At 37.4% G+C, this 21,145-nt stretch overlaps 1 protein-coding gene across 1 annotated transcript in view; it reads left to right on the top strand.

Moving 5' to 3' along the window:
* The window catches only part of PIK3C2G (phosphatidylinositol-4-phosphate 3-kinase catalytic subunit type 2 gamma), a 425,918-nt gene that overhangs the window by 111,337 nt on the left and 293,436 nt on the right, over nucleotides 1-21,145 (top strand). The window contains exons 10-11 of the mRNA XM_037846573.1: nucleotides 6,590-6,623; nucleotides 9,774-9,969. Coding sequence (XP_037702501.1) covers nucleotides 6,590-6,623; nucleotides 9,774-9,969 — 230 coding nt within the window. The remainder of the gene's footprint in view (nucleotides 1-6,589; nucleotides 6,624-9,773; nucleotides 9,970-21,145) is intronic.

Below are 21,145 nucleotides of genomic sequence, written 5' to 3'. Positions count from 1 at the left end.
TTCTTGAGTGTTATCTTCAGTTAGGCCATTTCCAGTGTATAAGAACATTACTGAGTTATGTGAATTGATGTTGCATTCCACCACTTTGTTGAATTTGTTTATTAGCTCAAGTAGCTGTGTCATCAATTCTTTAGGGTTTTCCAGATATAAGGTCATATCATCTGCAAATAATGACAGTTTACTTCTTCCTTTCCAATCTGGATGTCTTTTATTTTTTGTCTTGCCAGATTACTCTGGCTAGAAATTCTAGCACAGTGTTGAATAATGGTGGTGATAGCAGTCAGCCTAGTCTTGTTCCTGGTCTCAGTGGGAAGACTTTCAGTCTCTCACCATTTAGTACTATGCTGGCAGTGGGTTTTTCATATATGCTTTTTATCATATTGAGGAAGTTTCCTTCAATTCCTACCTTTGAAGTGTTTTTATCAAAAAAGGATGCTGGATTTTGTCAGATGCTTTTTCAGCATCTATTGAGATGATCATTTGATTTTTCCTTTTTGATTTGTTGATGTGTTGCATTACATTGACTGATTTTCTTATGGTGAACCATCCTTGCATGCCTGGAGTGAACCTCATTTGGTCATGGTGTATGATTTTTTTCTTGTGTCTTTGAATTTAATTTGCAAGTATTTTCTTGAGAAATTTTGCATCTATATTCATTAGGGAGATTGGCTTGTAGATTTCCTTTCTTGTAGCATCTTTATCTGGTTTTGGTATTAGAATGATATTGGCTTCATAAAATGAGTTAGGTTATGTTCCATTTTCTCCAGTTTTTTAAAAGAGTTTGAGTAGGAATGGTGTCAGTTCTTTTTGGAAAGTTTGATAGAATTCCCACGTCATGCCATCTGGCCCTGGGCTTTTATTTGTAGGAAACTTTTAGATGACTGATTGGATTTCTTTGCTTGTGATTGGTTTGTTGAGGTCTTCTACTTCTTCTCTGGTCAGTCTGGGTTGTTCATGTGTTTCCAGGAAATTATCCACATCCTTTAAATTATCTTGTTTGTTAGTGTACAGTTGTTCATAGTTTTCTCTTATGATTTTTTTAAAAATTTCTTCTAGATCTGCAGTAATGTCCCACCTCTCATTTATTATTTTATTTGGATCTTCTCTCTTTTTGACTTTGTCAGTCTAGTTGATCTCAAAGAATCAACTTTTGATTTTATTTATTATCTCTATTTTTTTTGTTCTCCATATCATTTATTTCTTCTTTAATTCTTATTTCTTTTCTTCTACTTGCTTTATGATTAGTTTGCTGATTAGTTGTCCCATTGGTTCTTTGATTTTAGGTCTTTCTTGCTTTTTAGTATATGCATTTAGAGCCATAAATTTCCTCCTCAGTACTGCCTTTGCTGCATCCTGTACGTTTTGATATGTTGTATTCTCATTTTCATTCTGTCTCTAGGTATTTAGCAATTTCTCTTGCAATTTCTTCTTTGACTCACTGATTGTTGAGAAGTGTGTTGTTTAACATCCAGATACCTGTGAATGAATTTTCTTGATCTTTGATGATTATTGACTTCTAGTTGCATTCCGTTGTGGTCAGAGAATATGCTTTGGATAATTTTAATCTTTTTAAACTTATTGAGACTTGTTTTATGCCCCAGTATATGATCTATCCTGGAGAACATTTCATGAGCACTAGAGAAGAATGTATATCCTGGTAATTTGGGATGTAATGTTCTATTTATGTCCGTTAAGTGTAAATCATTTATCACATTTAGGTACTCAGTTTCGTTATTAGTCCTTTGTCTGATTGATTTATCTATAGGAGAAAGTGATGTATTGAAGTCTCCCACAGTTATTGTGGAAACATCTATTGCTTTATTCTCATGTATTTTGGATCTCCTCAATTGGGTGCATAAACATTTATGATTGTTATTTCTTCTTGTTGAATTGTCTGTTTTATTAGTATATAGTGTCCTTCTTTGTCTCTTATGACATCTGAAATTGTTTTATCTGAAATTAGTATTGCTACCTCTGCTTTCTTTTGGCTGTAGTTTGCATGGAATATTTTTTTTCTGTCCTTTTACTTTCAGTGTCTTTATGTCGCTGGGTCTAAGATGAGTCTCTTGTAAACAACATTTTGATGGTTCATATTTTTAAATCCATTTTGCCAATCTATATCTTTTAATTGGGGAGTTTAGTCCATTCACATACAATGTTATTACTTTGAAGGCATTTCTTGAATCAGCCATCTTATCCTTTGGTTTTTATTTGTCAGAAGTATTTTTTTCCCCTCACTCTTTTTATTTGCTTTAAAGTACCCTTGCTAAAACTCTTCAGTTCTGTATCCTTCTCCTTATCACTCCTTCTTTTTTTTCTCAGCTGGTAGAGCTCCCTTTAGTATTTCTTGTTGGGCCAGTCTCTTGTTAACAAATTCTTTTAGCATTTGTTTGTCTGAAAATTTTAAGCACTCCCACAATTTTAAAGGAGAGCTTTGCTGGATAAAGAATTCTTGGCTGGCAATTTTTCTCTGTCAGCATTTTAAATGTGTCATACTACTGTCTTCTTGCCTCCACGGTTCCTGCTGAGTAGTACTTAGTTTTATGTTGTTTCTCTCGCATGTGGTGAGTCGTTTCTTTCTCTTTTGCTGCTTTCAAAACTTTCTCCTTTCTTCAGCATTTGACAATGTTATCCAAATGTGTCTCAGAGTAGGTTTATTTGGATTTATTGTATTTGTAGTTCATTGGGCATCTTTTATTTCCATATTTATGTCATTTAGAAGATTTGGGAAATTTCCTCCAACAGTGTCTTCTAATACTCTTCCTAGTCTTTCCTCTTCTCTTCCCCTTCTGGAACACCAATGATTCATATATATTTGTGTGCTTCATGTTGTCCATCATTTCCTAGAGATCCATTTCAAATTTTTCAGTTTTTTTCACCATTCATTCTTTTGTGCTTTCACTTTCTATCCACCATTCTTTGAGTTGGCTAATTCATTCCTCTACCTCTTCAGTTCTGGTGTGATTTGTCTCAAGGATATTTTTTATTTGTTCAACAGTATCTTTTATTTCCATAAGATCCTCTGTTTTTTATTTACTCTTGCAAATTCTTCTTTATGTTCTTCTGCGGTCTTCTTCATGTCCTTTATATCTTGAGCCATGATATTGATGTTTGTGTGTACTTCTTTGATTAATTGCTCGAAGTTCTGTGTCTCCTCTGGCTTTTTAATTTGGACATTTAGGTTGTTCATATATTCTAGTTTCTCTATATGCTTTATAATTTTCTGTTGTTTTTGGCCTCTTGGCATTTGCTTATCTTGATAGGGTTTTTTAGGATATGCAGGATTATTTTAACACATATCTATAATTTGACAGAGCTACAGCTTGGTGGAGTGCACTTACCGTGACCTACCAGCAATGGCACTCCTGAGCTACCTCTTTCCCTCAAGACAGTTCTCCCCAACTTTGTCTGTGCACTGAGTGAGGGTCCAAATCATGTGGCGTTGCACTCAGTGCACCAGTTTTCTGTGTGCACTGGGGACTGACAGCCCTGTGGGTGGGGAGCATGCCCTATGCAGTTTGGCAGGGAGTCTGCTCCAGGACAGTGGTCCTGGCCATTCCTGGGGCTGTGGGTTGAGTACTCTTGGGCTACAGAGCTACACATGTCACCTTCCAGAGTAGATGGCCTACATTCCCTCTCTGCTGTGCACCCACGAATTCCTGGGATTGGGGGAGGGTTCCTGGCACTTCCATGCACCACCCCTGATTCTAGGCTGTGCACACCGTGGGCTTCCATGGAGGAAGAGTAGACGCCATCACAAGCCCGTTGAATCCTGAAGTCCCACAAGGAAGCTCTCAGCCATGGGGCTCTGCAGGGTTTTCTCCCAGCCAGCTGCAAAGATGGCTGCATGGTGCATAGAAAGCTACCCCCTTCTGTAATTATCTGCCTGCTCCAATGGCCAGTCCCTGGGATGGGGGCTCTTGACTGTGAGTCTGTGAAAAGTTATCACCCACCCCAGGTACTAAGGACAGTGCTTGGAGCATGGAAAGCTACTCCCCTCCCCACCATCAGCTAGCTCCAGATGCCCATTCCCCAGCATCTTTCTGGGACACTCACCCATCTTAAACACAGCCTCTTGGTTTCTCCAAGTAGATGCTTGCAATGGGTGTAGAAGTCCCTGCCCAGCCAGTGGAACCCTGGAACTACTGTTTTGGAGCCCTTTCTGTCCTTTATCTAGTGTTTTTCATGGAAGAGAATTTTTCTGTCTCTCTCCTAATCCACCATCTTGGATCCCCCCCCCCCACTTGGTTTTATACCAACTTAACTTCAATAGCATGCATATATGCTTTCCCTATACCTCTCTCCCCCACCACCATTTTTTTTTTGTGCTTGTTACTACTTGTACATTTGTCCAAAAGCATAGATTATCATTGCTTTTTTATGTGCTTGCATTTTAGTACCTCAAGGAAGTAAGAAATGGAGATACATACCAAACAACACAGTACAATAAAACTGGAGTTTATAATCTCCCAAATGGTTACCTTTATCTCAGGGCTTTATTTCTTTATGCAGTTTTGAACCATGTTCTAGTGTCCTTTTCCTTCAATTTGAAGAATTTTGTCTAGCATTGCTTGTAGGGCAGGTCTAATGGTAATGAACTCCCTCAGGTTATGTTTACCTAACAACGTCTTACTCTCTCCCTCATTTTTGAAAGAAAGTCTACCTGGATATAAAATCTTGGTTGGTAGTTGTTTTCTTTCAAGACTTTAAGAATTTCACTACAGTGCCTTCTTGCTTCCATGGTGTCTTATGAGAAATTGGCACTAAATCTAATTGGGGCTCCCTTATAGATAATGTGTTGCCTTTCTCTTGCAGCTTTCAGTACCCTCTCCTGGTCCTTTTCATTCAGTAATGCAATCAGTATATGATGGGATGTGTGTTTTGTTTTGTTTTCATTTTTATCCTATTTGGGGTTCTCTGGGCTCTTAGATGTACATGTTCATATCTTTTGCTAAGCTTGGGAAGTTCTCTGCCATTATTTCTTTGAATATTCCTTTTACCCTTTGTCTCCTTCTTCTCCTTTTGGGAGTCCCATGATTCATATATTGGTGTACTTGATGGTATTGCAAAGCTGTCACCGGCTATTTTCACTTTTAATTTTTTTTTTTCCTACTCCTCAGTGAGACTCATTTCAAGCGTCTTGTCTCCAAGTTCATTGATTCTTTCTTCTGCTAGCTCCAGTCTACTCTTGAAACCCTCCTGGACATTTTTCATTTTATTTATTATGGTATGCAACTCTAGTAGTTCTGTTTCGTTCCTTTTTAAAATTTCTGTCTCTTGAGTAAAACTCTCATATTGCTCATTCATTGTGTACTGGATATCCTTTAGTTCTTTCTCTGTATTTTCCTTCATGTTCTTGAGCATTTTTAAGATCATTTTTTATATGCTTTTTTTTTTTTTTGGTATGTCTATATTTTTCTCTTTTTTGCTGGTGTTTTCTGGATTTTTATTCTCTTCCTTTGGATGGTCCATTGTTTCCTGTTTCTTTGTTCAACTTGTACTCTTTTGTTGTTGACTGTACATTCTTATATTTTAAACTGTTAGCTCTGGGATTTATTCCCTGGGATGTCTGTTTCTTGGTTTTGTAACCAGCTGTTGATAAGACTGAGATTTTAGAGCTGCAGCCCTACTATCAGCAAGGTCTGCCAAAGATGAATGCAGTGGGAAGGGTTTTCCATGTTTTTCTTGGCCTCTGTCTTGTCCTGGGATTTTGCTTCTTAGTTGTTTTCAAATTCCCCTGTTTATAGGAGTTTGTTTGCCCCAGTGTTTTCCAGGAGACAGATCTCTCTCTCCCACGTTTGAACAGAAGGCCTTTGTCCCGACTGTACACCTGTATAGTTTTCTTATACTCCTTTCATTGTCTCAAGTTGCTTTCACCTGGAGGGCAAGGTCTGGGAGGAGGGCACACTGGAGAAGACTTTCCCAAGTCAGTCTTTCCCATCTAAAACAGGGCCAGGGATCCATGAAAGGGGCTCAGACTGGCTTAAAGTGCTCTGGGGAAGGGATCAGCAAGGCTGCCAAGAGCTTCTCCAATGGGTATAATGCAAATTAAATTTTTTCTCAAGTGTTTGACTGTCAGTGTTTTTTAAATCCCCTGTAAAGGAAAAGGAAATTGAAAAGTAGTGAATCTGTATAATTTTCCTGGTTCCATCCAGCTTTCCTTCCCTTGCTGCCCAAAGCTTGCATCTAAATGACTTCTGATGCTAAGAACTGGACATACTGAGTAGAGATAATTAGAAATGTTTGTATAGTAAAAGTTTAGTGACTCTCATGGAATGGGAATTGAACTGAAGTAAAATCAATAGAACTGCTTTGTTAATACTAGAGAGACTGGGCCTGTTCTAGCAATATCATTTTTTAAAAAAATCAAATAACCTAGATTGTTCATCACAACATTGAGAAAGCTTTACTTTCATTTTACAATTAAAATTTTTCTGTTAATCAAGAACATTGATAAAAGACTTGAAAAATACTGTCTTTTCATCATGCCAGAAAATTTTCAATAGTTAAGATTGTTGATATTGCAGTTTTGATGGTTTTATGAATTTGTTTTCTTAATAACAAGTGTGTTTGCACCCTTTTTTTTCAGAATTTGCATCAAAATTTAGAGACTTCAGCAAAAGGTAAAAACACATGTACTCAAGTGCTAAAAAAAAATAATAGAAAAAATAAGTTTTAGTTCTAAAACTGTTTTGTTTCAATTTTTCATCCAAATATTTTGGCTATATATGCCACACACACACACACACACACACACACAAACTCACATGTGAAGTATTTTGTGAGGGAAAAAAATTGATTTGCTAATACCCTTTCTACCAATAAAAGTGATTATTTTGAAATTAAATAAAAATCCTCCCTCCATTCTAAACTTTTAGCCTTGAATAGAAAAAAATAAGTCAAGATCTATAAAAATTAAAGTCATGCCTGAATATGTGTTTATAAACATTCCAAGCCAACTGCTGAATTTTATTATTTAGCTAATTATATTTTGATATAAGAGAAGTCAGAAAAGTAGCATATGTCTGTGTCCAAAGTCACCGATTACAAATTTGAATTCAAGGTCTATTTGAAAGACTAATCTAACATAAAAGGTATGATTAGGTTCTGTAATAATTAGTATTCACGGAGGATATGAGTCTACAAACTGCATGTCCCCAGGAGGATTTTGCTTCAAGAGAACATGAGGACAGCTTGGTATAGAGCAAAGAGCCTGGCCTTTGAAATTAGGCAGAACTTGCTTTGAATCCCAGCTCTTTTTAACTCTATGATCATTGACTGTTAAATTCCTTGAGCCTCTTTTTCCTAATCTGTGTAAATGATATATAATTTAACGTGCAGGGTGTGGTCAGAGTCCTTGTTAGCAGAGGTTGATGGTATTTAGCATACGAATACTCTCCAAGTACCTGCAAGGAAATTGTTTGACTCATGGATTTTGAAGTGGCTTCTGGATTCAGAAGTGGTAGTGGGCTGCAAATGACCCTGAACTGCCCTTGACACCTTTCATCACTTCAACAGAGAGTTATGTACCGACAGATAGCCTCTTAATCCTATTCTCACTGTTCAAAAGACTTGTTCAGTTATATTTGAGGAACTCCCCCACCTCATATCACAAAGGAAAATGCAGTGGCAGAGGGTATGGAGAAAAACAGCAAAACCTGTACTGGACAAAACCCCCTATTCCAGGAATTCGTGAAACTCCAGTACACCATAGAGGAAGGGAAGGTATGGGCACCTGCCCCCCCTAATAATTTTATTAACACGGAGTCTGAGTGGTGGTATGTCACATTCACAAGTTGGAGGTATGCCTAGATACCTCTCTTCCTTTCCCTTTGGAATGTTGGAATGTAGCTTTCCTCCCCATATTCCTCAGGGTTGGCATATGACATCCCACAAGACAGCAAAAGAATATTCCCTGAGACTTATATTTTGTGTTTAATCTATGCAGATTCTAATCAATAAATTTTAATTGTATACATTGTCATTACTTCTTTATTTCATGGTATTATACCTTTTTTTCAGAGTAAACTGAGATGTGATAAATATTATTTCTGAATATTTCACCATGAAGACCAGTGTCTTCATTCCTTAATACATTTTTGATAATACTACTCAAAATGAATTCTTCATTCAGAGTTCTGGAGGGAAAGCATAATGTAGAAAGAACCTCAAAGAAGCAAACTATAACCAAGAATTCTTTTTCTGCACAAAAAAGTAAAGTATAGAGTTTGAGTAATTATTGAAACAATTAAGATTCCCCAAAATATGTGCTGGGGTTTGAATTATCAAGATCTTTAACCCAACTTCATGATTTATTTTACATGTGTGTATCTAGTTGCACATCTCAAGATTGGGGATTATTAACAGGAAGCTTGAGCCTCAGCTTCAGTGTACCAACAGTGCAATTTGGGGGCCTGAAACAAGATGTTTCCATAAATTTATAATTCCCAACCTACTGCCATTCTGGAGAATCCCTTTTGGTTGGCCTCCAGAGCTGATGAGGCCTCTGTTAAGACTATTTTTATACTATTTTACTGTTCTTCTTCACTAATTGCTACTGCTGATTTCTCAGGGAATTTTAACTAGGGCTCTTCTCACTCTGCTTGTCCCCTCAGGCTGTTTTAAAGAAGGGCACAATTTGAGAAAGATAGCAAATAAACAAGATTTGGCTTTCATATAAATTTTGTTTGAACTTATGAATAACTAAGTTAATAACAGCATGTGTTGAGCAGCAACAAAAAATGTTTAGCTATGGACAGATGTATTGAAGAACGAGTTGTAGGTAGGAGCTCCAGGCTGAAGCTGGCCTCTTTTCTGAGGTATCCAAATGGCTGCACGTTGGAATAATGCAAACTATTAAAGGAAAAAGCTAGATCTTGTACTGTTTCCTTTTCAAAACAGCCAGAAACAAAAAGCAATTTACGTTTCAAAAACAATTTATGAGGAAGTGCATGTGTTTGAAATAAACTATGGAACCAAGTGACTTGACTCTGCACGTGTTGGAATCAAATCAGAGCAGCAGATCTTAAGAATAGAATTTCTAATAATGTGTTTAATATTCTCTCAACTTCTATTCCACTTTCAGGGGAAAACTATCAGCCCCTATACCTAGTTATTTTCTTCATCTTTCCTCCTTCATGACTAGTCAATTTAGTAATAATCAGTAGACTTCCTTTAAAATAACTAATGGAAGCACTCATGGACACCTTTGATATTGAAGTGATTTAATAAACATCACATTCCTTTCATTCTTTTTCAAACATGTTTCAGATCCCAACCATGTACTATCATTCTGCCTTTATATCAGCATAATGTATATGATTAATGTTCAGTTACTAGTAAACAAGATAGCATGATCACATTTATTCCGATTAACTCTTTAAACTGGGATTTGTTTGAAGTACTAATAAGCCATGTAGATTTCATTTTAGTGTGAAAATGAAATCTAAACAATCATAAATTGGAACAAAAATTACTGCAAATTACAGTTGATCCGAATGCCAAATTAATAATCTGAAAAACTGTGGTCTATGATTAAAAGGCTATGCTTTGAATATTTCTAAGGCTGAAGAAATAAAAGGCTACTGATACCTACTCTACTAGCAGCTAATGCATTCAGAGGCACAGATGGCTAATTGGTTTTAGTTTGTAGAAGGTCATTTTAATTAAATTTTATTTAAATTGTATTATAAGAAATTTCAAAGCCACAATTGATGGCTTATGATAAATATGGCCCTTCACATAGACCTGATTTTTACCCTTTCTTCCTCCAGGCTTGATAGAGAAAGTGACGACTGAGCTATCCACATCTATCTACCATTTAATTGACATCTATAGTAGCAGCTTTTATACAGATTTTCTGCCTGAGAATGCACCTGGAAGCATTTCCTGTGTAAATCCTGGCCTGGATTCTCACCTTAGCTTCACAGTATATGCAGCTCACAACATTCCAGAAACTTGGATGCACAGGTTGGTGGTGGTGTTTTTGACAAAACGATTAATTAATTTTTCCATGGTTCCTAATTAGAGTATAATTTATCTTGTTCTTATTTGCAGTAGCAAGTATTTCATAAAATTTTGGAAATTAATCATCTTAGAGTAACTTTTTCTTAAAATCAATTTTTTGGAAGTTCACATTCTCAGTGCATATAGCTTTCCCCTCCAAAATCCTTCTTCTAGTCCTTTATCAAAAATGAGTGGTTATTATTAATATATCATTATGAAATACAAAATTCTCATCCTATTTAGTGGTTGCCCTAAAATTTTCTTTGTCATGTTTAGGTTTAAATGACTACTGCCAATTAACAGAATAGAAACTGAGAGGAAAAGAGAGGGAAGGAGGAATTAAGAGGGGGAAAAGAGGGAGAGAAATATTACAGAGAGACAGAAACTAAATAAAAATAGAAAAAAGTCATTCTGATTCCCATCAAATCATGAGTGGTAGAATTTTTTGATTAGTATCTTCATAAAGTGGTAATCAACAAAGAATCTTTTGAATTATAATATAAATAAACCACAATCATACATGGATATTTTTGGATTTTAGGTTAACCCTATCATGTAAAACTTTCTTGAATAACATAATTTTAGAGTGGTATATAATAATTTTTAATTCTTTTATGACTAAAATCTATGAGAATATTAATTAAATCAAAGTTGATAGGAGCACAAAAATATATTAATGGATTTCTTTGAGCATTCAAAAGAACTTACAGTTTTTAATCATCAATATATATTCATTAATTTTTGTTCACACAGAAAGCTGTGTAGCCAGATACAGCTACATATAGAGTATTCATTTATATACATATAAATGTAATATCCTAAATTTTTATTTTAAATGTATGAATTTACAAGTATGTGTTTGTGTATATCATCTATGTATCCAACTCTCTTCCTCCTTACTCTGCAGAGTGAAAAATAGTAAAAGCATTTTTGAGCATTGATAGATAGTGGTAGATAGATACATGTATATTTGTAATCATAAATAGAAAATTATGCTTTTGTGCAAAACCCCTTATAATCAATAATTAAATGAGAAATCTGACATAAGAAACAAATTTATCCCATCCATTCTTCAAAGGAAAAACTATAAGCCAGAGCTGGAGACAGAGGAAAAGGAGCAGCCATTCCTCTTATGGAATCTATGGTCCAGTCAGCCTTCCAAATTTTGTGGGAAGAGGCTCCAGCAGGGGTCTTGCCTGATGTCAAATTGTATCCCATAGTGAGTTTTCCTAGGAACCTAGTCTATAAGTAATCTATTGCTACATTAAAGACTACCCTGAAACCTAGAAGTTTAGTACCACAAACATTTATTCTCTTACGTTCTGAGGGTCAAGAACCTGGGAGCAGCTTAGCTGGAGTGGTTTGGCTCAGGGTTTCTCATGAGCTGCAGTCACCTCAAGGCTCACTGGGCTTGAAGGATCCACTTCCCAGATCATTTGTGTGTTTAAAAGGCCACGTTCGTCAGGGGCTGTTGGACTGAGGCCCTTGATTCCTCCCCAAAGGCTTCTCTGTGTGCATCCACAAGACACAGCAGTTGGCTTTCCCTAAAGCGAGTGATGGGGCAAGAAAGCACCAAGAGGAAGTCTTTTATAAACTAATGTCAGAAGCATTATAGGCCAGGGTTACCTCCAGAAACATTAGTGATGGAAAATGGGGGAAAAAAGAATTTAACAAAGTGGCACGTTTGTACCTGGCCTTAATTATTAGGACCAGTTTGTGTGGCTGTGAAAGAAATTAATTTATTAAGGTACAGATTTAAGATACAGAACTCAACAATAGATGGTGAAACTTCCACATTCCTATCAGAGGAATGGAAATTGAATTATTATAAACTCAGGTACTCTGCATACAGGGAAGACCCCACTCAAGCTATCAAAGACAAATGAGAATTATCTCACTTAGGATAAGCTGATAATACAAATCCTTGCTGTGACTCATTGCAGTGGTCAGCAAGCCTTCATATTTAACCTAATCTATGATGATACAGAATGCAAAGTATTTTATAAAATGTTATCATCTCTACTGACAGAAAGTACCATTATATCCTTCAAAGACAAGGTAATGTTAATATTACCTTTTTATGTATATATTGTGTGATGCTCATGATCTTAATAATTGCTTATTATTATTTTCCCCTGAATCACCTTTTACAATGCCCACAGGACTATGAACATTTGAGTGTAGATACTGTATCTTTTTATTTTTTTAACCTCTAGTCCCCAAAATATTTCCTAGCCTTTGGTTGGTGCTTAACAAAGGTTTATTTAATGTGTATGAATAAATTCCCTAGAGTAGAGGAGTGTCAGACTTGGTTTGTGAGATGTTACATGGGGCCTGGAGGACACAAATATTTAGTCCATGGCATGGTTATTACTGAGGACAAATATATGAGCAGAGCTGGGAGCTGTGAAGAAGTGATCATGGTAAAGGAGGATATAATAGAGAATATTTAAGGGAGTCAAAGAGGATATCGCAATGGAGAGGATATTTCAGTGGCAGGGGGGTGGGGGGTTAGTTGAGGCAAATCAGTGAAAATGAGTCCCAAGCAATCAGAGGCAGTGGCAGAATGGTTGACTAGAGCAATTGTTAAAATAATTATTAGAAATAATTGATAAGAGAACAGAAGAATCACAACTTAAAAGGAGGATATATTAAAAAGTCAGTAAAAATTATTTTTGAAAATCCCGTAAATCACCCATAAAGTACAGTGCCATGTTCTGAGAAATTTGAATCCTGTGAAATAATAGTTATGTTTAAATACATAATGTATATAGTTATGCATATTACAATATGCACTTAGATGCATACTATGCAATAAAGTGTACTATGCAAAAATATTTTATAATGTTTTAAATTATGAGAGCCTTTAAGTGCATATGATTAAGCTAAAAACCTTTCTCATCAAGAGGATGCCCTCTTCGTGGGGAAGAGTTGAATGGCACAGAAACGATCCTTTCTCACAACCTTTGCCATTAAAAAGCACATGTGTACAGTCCATGTCTAACATTCATTTCACTGAAGTCTCATTTTCAAACCCAACTCATCACATTAGCAGGTTCTGGAATATGTGAGAAATGCACATTCTTTCCTGTGCATACACAAATGAAAAATTAGTATATAGACTGGCATAATTAACCCTAAATCAAAAAATATTATTAAATATCAAAGTCCTTACATGGTATTAAATATTCAATTCAACTCACCAAGAAGATATATCACAATAAAAACTTGACAGAAATGCTGACAGAAATGCAAGGAGAAGTTGATGAGGCCACTATAATCTGGATGATATCAATGTTCTCTCTCAGGAAGTGTGATGGTTTGAAGCTGTATGGACCCCAGAAAAGTACATGTTGTTAAAGCTAATCCATTCCTGTGGGTAGGATCCTAAATTGAGATGTGACCCACCTTATTCAGGGTGGGTCTTAATCCCCTTACTGGAATCCTTTTTAAGACGATAAAAGACAGAGAAAAGATAAAGAAAAAAGCCCAGAGAAGCTGAGAGAGTAAAGCAAGAAGCTGAAGGCAGTTAAAATTTGGGAGAGGACCAGCCACATCATGTTGCAGAGGAGCTGAGGACTTCCAGTAATCAATCTTACAGGAGAGAGCACTGCTTTGGATGTCTTGATTTGGGCATTTTCATGGCCTCAGAACTCTAAGCTTGTAAGTTAATAAATCTCCATTGTCAAAGCCAACACATTTCTAGTATATTGAATTTCATCAGCTTTAGCAGACAAAAACAAGAATTAATAGATGAGAGAGAAATGGGAAGGACTGTAAGAATGGGCCAGTATATTTAGCAAGCTTAATCCAATGAATTTACATTATACCTGAAAGGAAATAATTTATAAATATAAATTCTTCTCAAGAATACATGAAACATCTATTTTAATAAGTTACCAAACACTAAACCATAAAGTAAGCTTAAAAAAATTTCTAATAATCTATAGATTATAGATACCACCCATTTTCTTCAATGAAATTATAATACAAATATATTTGGAAATTCAAAAGGGTACTTTTAAACAGTTCATGGATCAAAAAAATGATTACAATAAAACTTAGAAAGTATGATTTGTAAGTAATAAAATATAGGAAAATTGTGAGAAGATGGCAGAGTAGAGAACTCGAGGGTTGAGTCTTTCTACCAGAACAGTTATTAAACAGGCAGGAAATGTCTGAAGCAACTATTTTGAAACTGACAGCAATAAAACACTATACAGTGTCCACAGAATAGTGGGAGGAAAAAGCTAGAAAATTATGGTAAAGATCAATAAATTGCTTTCTCTGTGAGGTAGTTAACCAGCACCCATTCTCCAATCTAATAGCAGGCTGCTGTGGGGTGCAGCCCCTGGCTAGCTTATGGTGACAGATAGGGACACAAAAATCATCTTCCCTATGACAAGGGGTGGGCACAACCGATCACTGAACATGGATTTGATTTGTGACTTTGGATCGCTGGATGCCTGTCCCTGAGGGTGGCCATGGTTCCATCCCACCAAGGACAGATGTGGCAGTGGAGGAGAGTTAAAGATGTTACACTTCCTCAGGACTACTGGGAGCAGTTAGTTGAAGGGCTGCATTTGCTGGGCAGACCGAGAAGGCTCAGCTTGGGGAAGCCATGGAAGAAGCTCCTGGCGCCCTTCCTGACCCTTTCCCCAGGGTCAAAAAGCCAATCTGTGCCCCTTTTGTGGGTCTGTGGCCCTGGTTTGAATGAGAAAGACTGACTTGGGAAACTCCTCTCAGGTTGGCCCCCCTCCCAGAATTTGCTCTCCAGGCAAAAGCAGATTGAGACAATGAAAGGGTTCTAAGAATCTATAGAGAGGTGGACAGTCTGGGAAAAAGGCTTGCCTGCTTTAAACACCCAGAAGAGGGAAATCTATCTCCTGGGAAATAAAGAGGGGATTCCAGGTGACTCTGAAACAACTAACAAGCACAAGCCCAGGACAAAACACAGGCACAGGAAAAAAAGGAAGGTCTCTACACAAAACACTTACATTGGGCAGACCTGCCTGACAGAAGAGCTGAAGCTCAAAAAATCCCTGTCTTATGACTAGTTGGTTGCAAAATCAAGAAACAGACATCTTGGGGAATAAATCCCAGAGCTAATATTTTAAAATATTAAAATGTGCAATGAGCAACAGGAGTACAAGTTGACCAAAGAAACTAGAAATGATGGCCCATCCAAAGAAAGATGATAAAAATCCAGAAAATGCCAATGAAGAAGACAAGAATGTGGACATACCAAACAAAGCTTGTAAAAAAAATGATCTTAAAAATGTTCAAAGAGATGAAGGAAAATACGAAGAAAGAACTAAAGGATATCAGGAAAACAACAAATGAACAATATGAGAATCTTAGTAAGGAGGTAGAAATTTTTGAAAGGAACCTAAAAGAACTACTAGAGTTGAAGACCACAATAATTGAAATGAAAAATGCTGAGGAGGGATTCAAAAGCAGATTGGAGCTGGCAGAAAAAAGAATCAGCAAACTTGAAGCCAAGAGACCTTAAAATGAATTGAGTTGTGGAGTAGAAAGAAAAAAGAATTATAAAAAGCAACAATAATCCTTTGATCCAGCATTCACACTTCTTGGTATATACCTGGAAGATATGAAAGCAGGGACACAAACAGATATCGGCACACCAGTGTTCATAGCAGCAATATTCACAATTGCAAAGAGATGGAAACAACTGAAATGTCCTTCAATAGATGAGTGGATAAATAAAATGTGATATATTCACATGATGGAATACTACACGGCTGTAAGGAGTGATGTCGTGAAACACATGACAACATGGATGAACCCTGAAGACATAATGCTGAGTGAAATAAGCCAGGCACAAAAAGAGAACTACTGTATGTTACTACTAATGTGAACACTTACAAAAGTAAAATAAATGGTTTATAGTGTAGAATGTAGGGGACCTAGCTATAGACAGCAATTAGTGAAGGGGGAATGATAATCTAATAAGAACAGATAAGTTATTGTGGGTTAATTTAACATTCTGGGGATGCTCAGGAATGACTATGGTTTGTTAATTTCTGCTGGATATGGTAGGAACAAGTTAACAGAAATGCAGTTATCTTAGGTTATCTGTTTTTCTTATTCCTTTCCTGGGTTATAGTCTGTATATTTTATTGGGATAGAATAGCAACATGTTGGAAGTAATTTTAGGATATTTGTTATTCTAGGGTATTTGTTTTTTCTTATTCCTTTGTTTTGGTTTTGTTTGAAATGGTTTTTTATTGTCTGCTTTTTTTAATTTTTTGAGGAAGTTAATTTAAAAAAAGAAACAATGAAAAAGTATACGCAGAGCCCCCCTGAGGAGCTGGGGGAAAATGCAGAAGTGTTGAGCTTCCTCACCTGGCTGGTTGCTGATGTGCTCACAAACATTGAGGACTGGCGGGTTGATATGCCGAACCTTCTATCACAGGACTTGCCTTTGGGAAGCCTGTTACTGCAAAGGAGAAGCTAGGCCTGCTTATAATTGTGCCTAAGAGTCTCCCCCTGAGTCCCTCTTTGTTGCTCAGATGTGGCCCTCTCTCTAACTAAGCCACCTTGGCAGGTGATCTCACTGCCCTCCCCCCTACATGGCACCAGACTCCCAGGGATGTAAATCTCCCTGGTAACGCAGGATATGACTTCCAGGGATGAGTATGGACCCAGCATTGTGGATGGAGAACATCTTCTTGACCAAAAGGGGGATGCAAAATGAAATGAAATAAAGTCTCAGTGGATGAGAGAATTCAAATGGAGTTGAGAGGTCACTCTGGTGGACATTCTTACGCATTATATAGATAACACTTTTTAGGTTTTAATGTATTGGAATAGCTGTAAGTAGATACCTGAAACTATCAAACCCCAACCCAGTGGCCTTGGTTCTTGAAGACAATTGTATGACAATGCAGCTTACAAGAGGTGAGAGGGTGATTTTGAAAACCTTGTGGATCGCACTCGTTTTATCCAGTGTACGGATGGATGAGTAGAAAAATGGGGGCAAAAAACTAAAGGAAAAATAGGGCAGGGGGCAATTTGGGTGTTCTTTTTTCACTATTTTTTTCTTTTATTCTTATTGTCACTTTTTCTGGTACAAGGCAAATGTTAAAAAAATAGATTGAGGTGATCAATGAACTATATGATGGTAATGTGATCAGTTGATTGTATATTTTACATGATTGTATGGTGTGTGAATAAATCTTAATTAAAAAAATAAAAAAGCACAAATAGCTGAAGAGAACCTCTGGGACACCAGCAAGCATAACAATATATGCATCATGGAAGTCCCAGAAGGAGGAGAAAAAGATAAAGGGGCAGAAGGAATATTCAAAATAATAATAATACTAATACTAATACTACTAATATGTCAAAGAACTTCCCAAACTTAGTAAAAGACATAAATATGCACATCCAAGTAGCCCAGAGAACACGAAACAGAATAAGCATGAAGAAAATACACCCCATCATATGTTGATCACATTGGCAGATGCAAAGGATGAGGAGAGATTTCTGAAAGCTGCAAGAGAAAAGCAATGTTATGTACAAGGGAGTCCATTAAGCTCAGTGCCAATTTCTCATCAGAAACCATAGAAGTAAGAGGGCAGTGGGTTGAAATATTTAAAGTGCTGAAAGAAAACAACTGCCAAGCAAGAATTTTATATCCAGCAAGTTGTTTTTCTTTTTCCTTCCAAAAATGAGGGGGAGATTAAGATATTCTGAGATAAACTTAAGCTAAGGGAGTTCGTCAACCCTAGACCTGTCCTACAAGCAATGCTAAAGCAAGTGATTCAGATGGCAGTAAAGGACACTAGACTGTGGTTCAATGCAGCATAAAGAAATAAAGACCTGAGGTAAAGGTAACTTCCAGTTTCTTAAAGCTGCCAGAATGCAATATACCAGAAATGGATTGGCTTTTTCAATGGGGATTTATTAGGTTGAAAATTTATAGTTCTAAGGCCATAAAAATGCCTAAACTAAGGCATCATCAAGAGGATACCTTCACTGAAGAAAGGCTGATGGCTTCCAGAACACCTCTGTCAGCTGGAAAGGCATGTGGCTGGTGTCTCCTTGTCCTTAGCTCCTGGGTTGCATTGCTTTCAGCTTCTGATTCCAGTGGCTTTCCCTTTAAGCAACTTTAAGTTCTCACTTCGTGTCTCTGTGGCAAACTGGGCTTCATCTCTTAGCTTAGCATCTTCAAACATCTTTCTTCTGCATCTCCAAGCATCTGGGTCTGTATTGGCTCTGAGCTCTCTCTCTCTCGCCCTGAGCTCTCTTAATGACTCCAGTAAACTAATCAAGACCGCCCTTGAGTGGATGGGGTTCACATCTCCATGGAAACAATCTAATCAAAGTGTCCCACCCACTATAGGTCTGTCCCCACAAGATTGGATTAAAAGAACATGGTTTTTCTGGGATACATAATAAATTCAAACCAGCACAGTAACCATTTGGGTAATTATATATGCCATTATAATTGTATTGTATTGTTTGGTATGTAACTCCACTTCTTACTTCCTATAGATGCCAAAATATAAATGCATAAAATTTAATTATAAATCTATGGTTTAGACATACAATGGGCAAAGACATAAATAATAACAAGTACAAAAAAATGTGGGGAGTCAGAGGAGTATAGTAAAAGTGTATAGGTATGTCACTGAAGTTAAGTTGGTGTCAAACCAAATGTGATTGTTATATATTTAGGCTGTTAAATTTTAACCTCATGGTAACCACAAGGAAAACATGAAAAATATATCCAGATAGAAAAGAGAAAGCACTCAGTATGGTACAAAAAAAAATCAAATAAATATAAAAGTAGGCATTAATGAAAGAATTGAGGTTCACAAAAGTTATAAGACTTTCAACAACCAAATAGAAAGATGGCAGAAGAAAGTCTTGCATTGTGAGTAGTGACTTAAAATGTAAATGGATTAAACTCTCCAGTTATAAAGAAAATGACAGAGTGGATAAAAAGCATGTCCCTACTATATGTTGTCTGCAAGAGACCCTAAATTCAAACACCCAAGTAGGTTGAAAGTGAAAGGATGGAAAAAATATACCTAGTAAGTTGTGCTAGTTTGGATATATTATGTCCTGCCCAAAGCCATATTCTTTAATGCAGTTTTTTAGGGGCAGATGTATTAGTGTTGATTAGGTTGGAATCCTTTGATGGAGTGTTTCCATGGAGATGTGACTCAATCAACTGTGGGTGTCCCATTTGATGAAATTATTTACATGGAGATAGGGACCCGACCCCTTCAGAGTGGGTCTTGATTTACTGACTGGAGTCATGTAAAAGAGCTCACAAACCTCAGAGCAGCTCAGAGAGACATTTGGGAGATGCCCACTGAACGCAGACTTTTGCTGACACTTTGGGGATGCTAGCACAGTTTTTGCTCCAAGGAAGCTAAGAGAGGACAAAATACCCCAAGAGCAACATTTTGAAGAATGCACAGGAGCTGAGAGAGAAGCTAGAACACAACCTAGAAACAGCAGATGCCAGCCACGAGCCTTCCCAGCTGTGCCGGTTTGTATATTTATGTCCCCCAGAAAAAGCCATATTCTTTTATGCATTCTTGTTGGGGCAGACGTATTAGTGTGGATTGGGTTGGAACCTATTGGTTCAGTATCCGTGGAGATGTGACCCACCCAACTGTAGGTGATAACTCTGGATAATTTCCATGGAGGCATGGCCCCACCAACTGAGCGTGGGCCTTGTTTAGTTTACTGGAGCACTATATAAGCTCAGACAGAAGGAGCTCATAGCAAGCTGCAGCTGAGACAGACATTTTGAAGACAGCTGTTGGAAGCTGATAGACATTTTGGAGCGTGCCATTTTGAAACAACCTGGGGGAAAGCAGATACCAGCCACGTGCCTTCCCAGCTAACAGAGGTTTTCTGGATGCCAATGGCCTTTCTCCATTGAAGGTACTCGATTGCCGGTGTGTTACTTTGGACACTTTATGGCCTTAAGACTGTAACTGTGTAACCAAATAAACCCCCTTTTATAAAAGCCAGTCCATTTCTGGTGTTTTGCATTCCAGCAGCATTAGCAAACTAGAACACCAGCTAACAGAGATTTTCTGGATGCTGTTGGCCTTCCTTTGGTGAAGGTATACTCCTGTTGGTGCCTTAATTTGGACATTTTCATGGCCTTCAGATTGTAAATTTGTAACCAAATAAACCCCCTTTATAAAAGCCAATCCGTTTCTGCTATTTTGCGTAATGGCAGCATTAGCAAACCAGAACACAACTAGTAACCAAAAGAGAGCTGGTGTAGTAATGCTAATATCAGATGAAGTAGACATTAAGACAAGGGTGGTTATTATACACTGATAAAAGGGTCAATTCCACAAGAAGATGTAATCATTATAAATCCATGTGCACTGTTCTAGTTTGCTAATGCTGCTGGAAGGCAAAACACCAGAAATGGACTGGCTTTTATAAAAGGGGGTTTATTTGGTTACACAGTTACAGTCTTAAGGCCATAAAGTGTCCAAGGTAACTCATCAACAGTCGGGTCTCTTCACTGGAGGATGGCCAATGGTGTCCGGAAAACCTCTGTTAGCTGGGAAGGCATGTGGCTGGCATCTGCTCCAAAGTTCTGGTTTCAAAATGGCTTTCTCCCAGGATGTTCCTCTCTAGGCTTCAGTTCCTCAAAAATGTCACTCTTAATTGCACTTGGGTTATTTGTCCTCTCTTAGCTTCTCCAGAGCAAGAGTCTGCTTTCAATGGCTGTCTTCAAACTGTCTCTCATCTGCAGCTCCTGTGCTTTCTTCAAAGTGTCCCTCTTGGCTGTAGCGCCTCTTCAGAATGTCACTCACAGCTGCACTGAGTTTGTTCTGTTTGTCAGCTCATTTATATGGCTCCAGTGACTCAACTTAGACCCACCCCGAATGGGTGGGGCAACACCTCCATGGAGATTATTCAATCAGAGTCATCACCCGCAGTTGTGTGGGGTGCATCTCCACAGAAACACTCAAAGAATTACAATCTAATCAACATTGATAACGTTTGCCAACACAAGATTATATCAAAGATAAGGGTGTTTGGGGGACATAATACATTCAAACCAGCACAACACTTAACAGCATAGCCCCAAAATATATGAAGCAAATACTGAAAGATTTAAAGGTAGAAA

The sequence above is a fragment of the Choloepus didactylus genome, chromosome 8 (assembly GCF_015220235.1).
Source record: "Choloepus didactylus isolate mChoDid1 chromosome 8, mChoDid1.pri, whole genome shotgun sequence".
NCBI lineage: Eukaryota > Metazoa > Chordata > Mammalia > Pilosa > Megalonychidae > Choloepus > Choloepus didactylus.
This window is presented reverse-complemented; position numbering and strand designations above follow the sequence as displayed.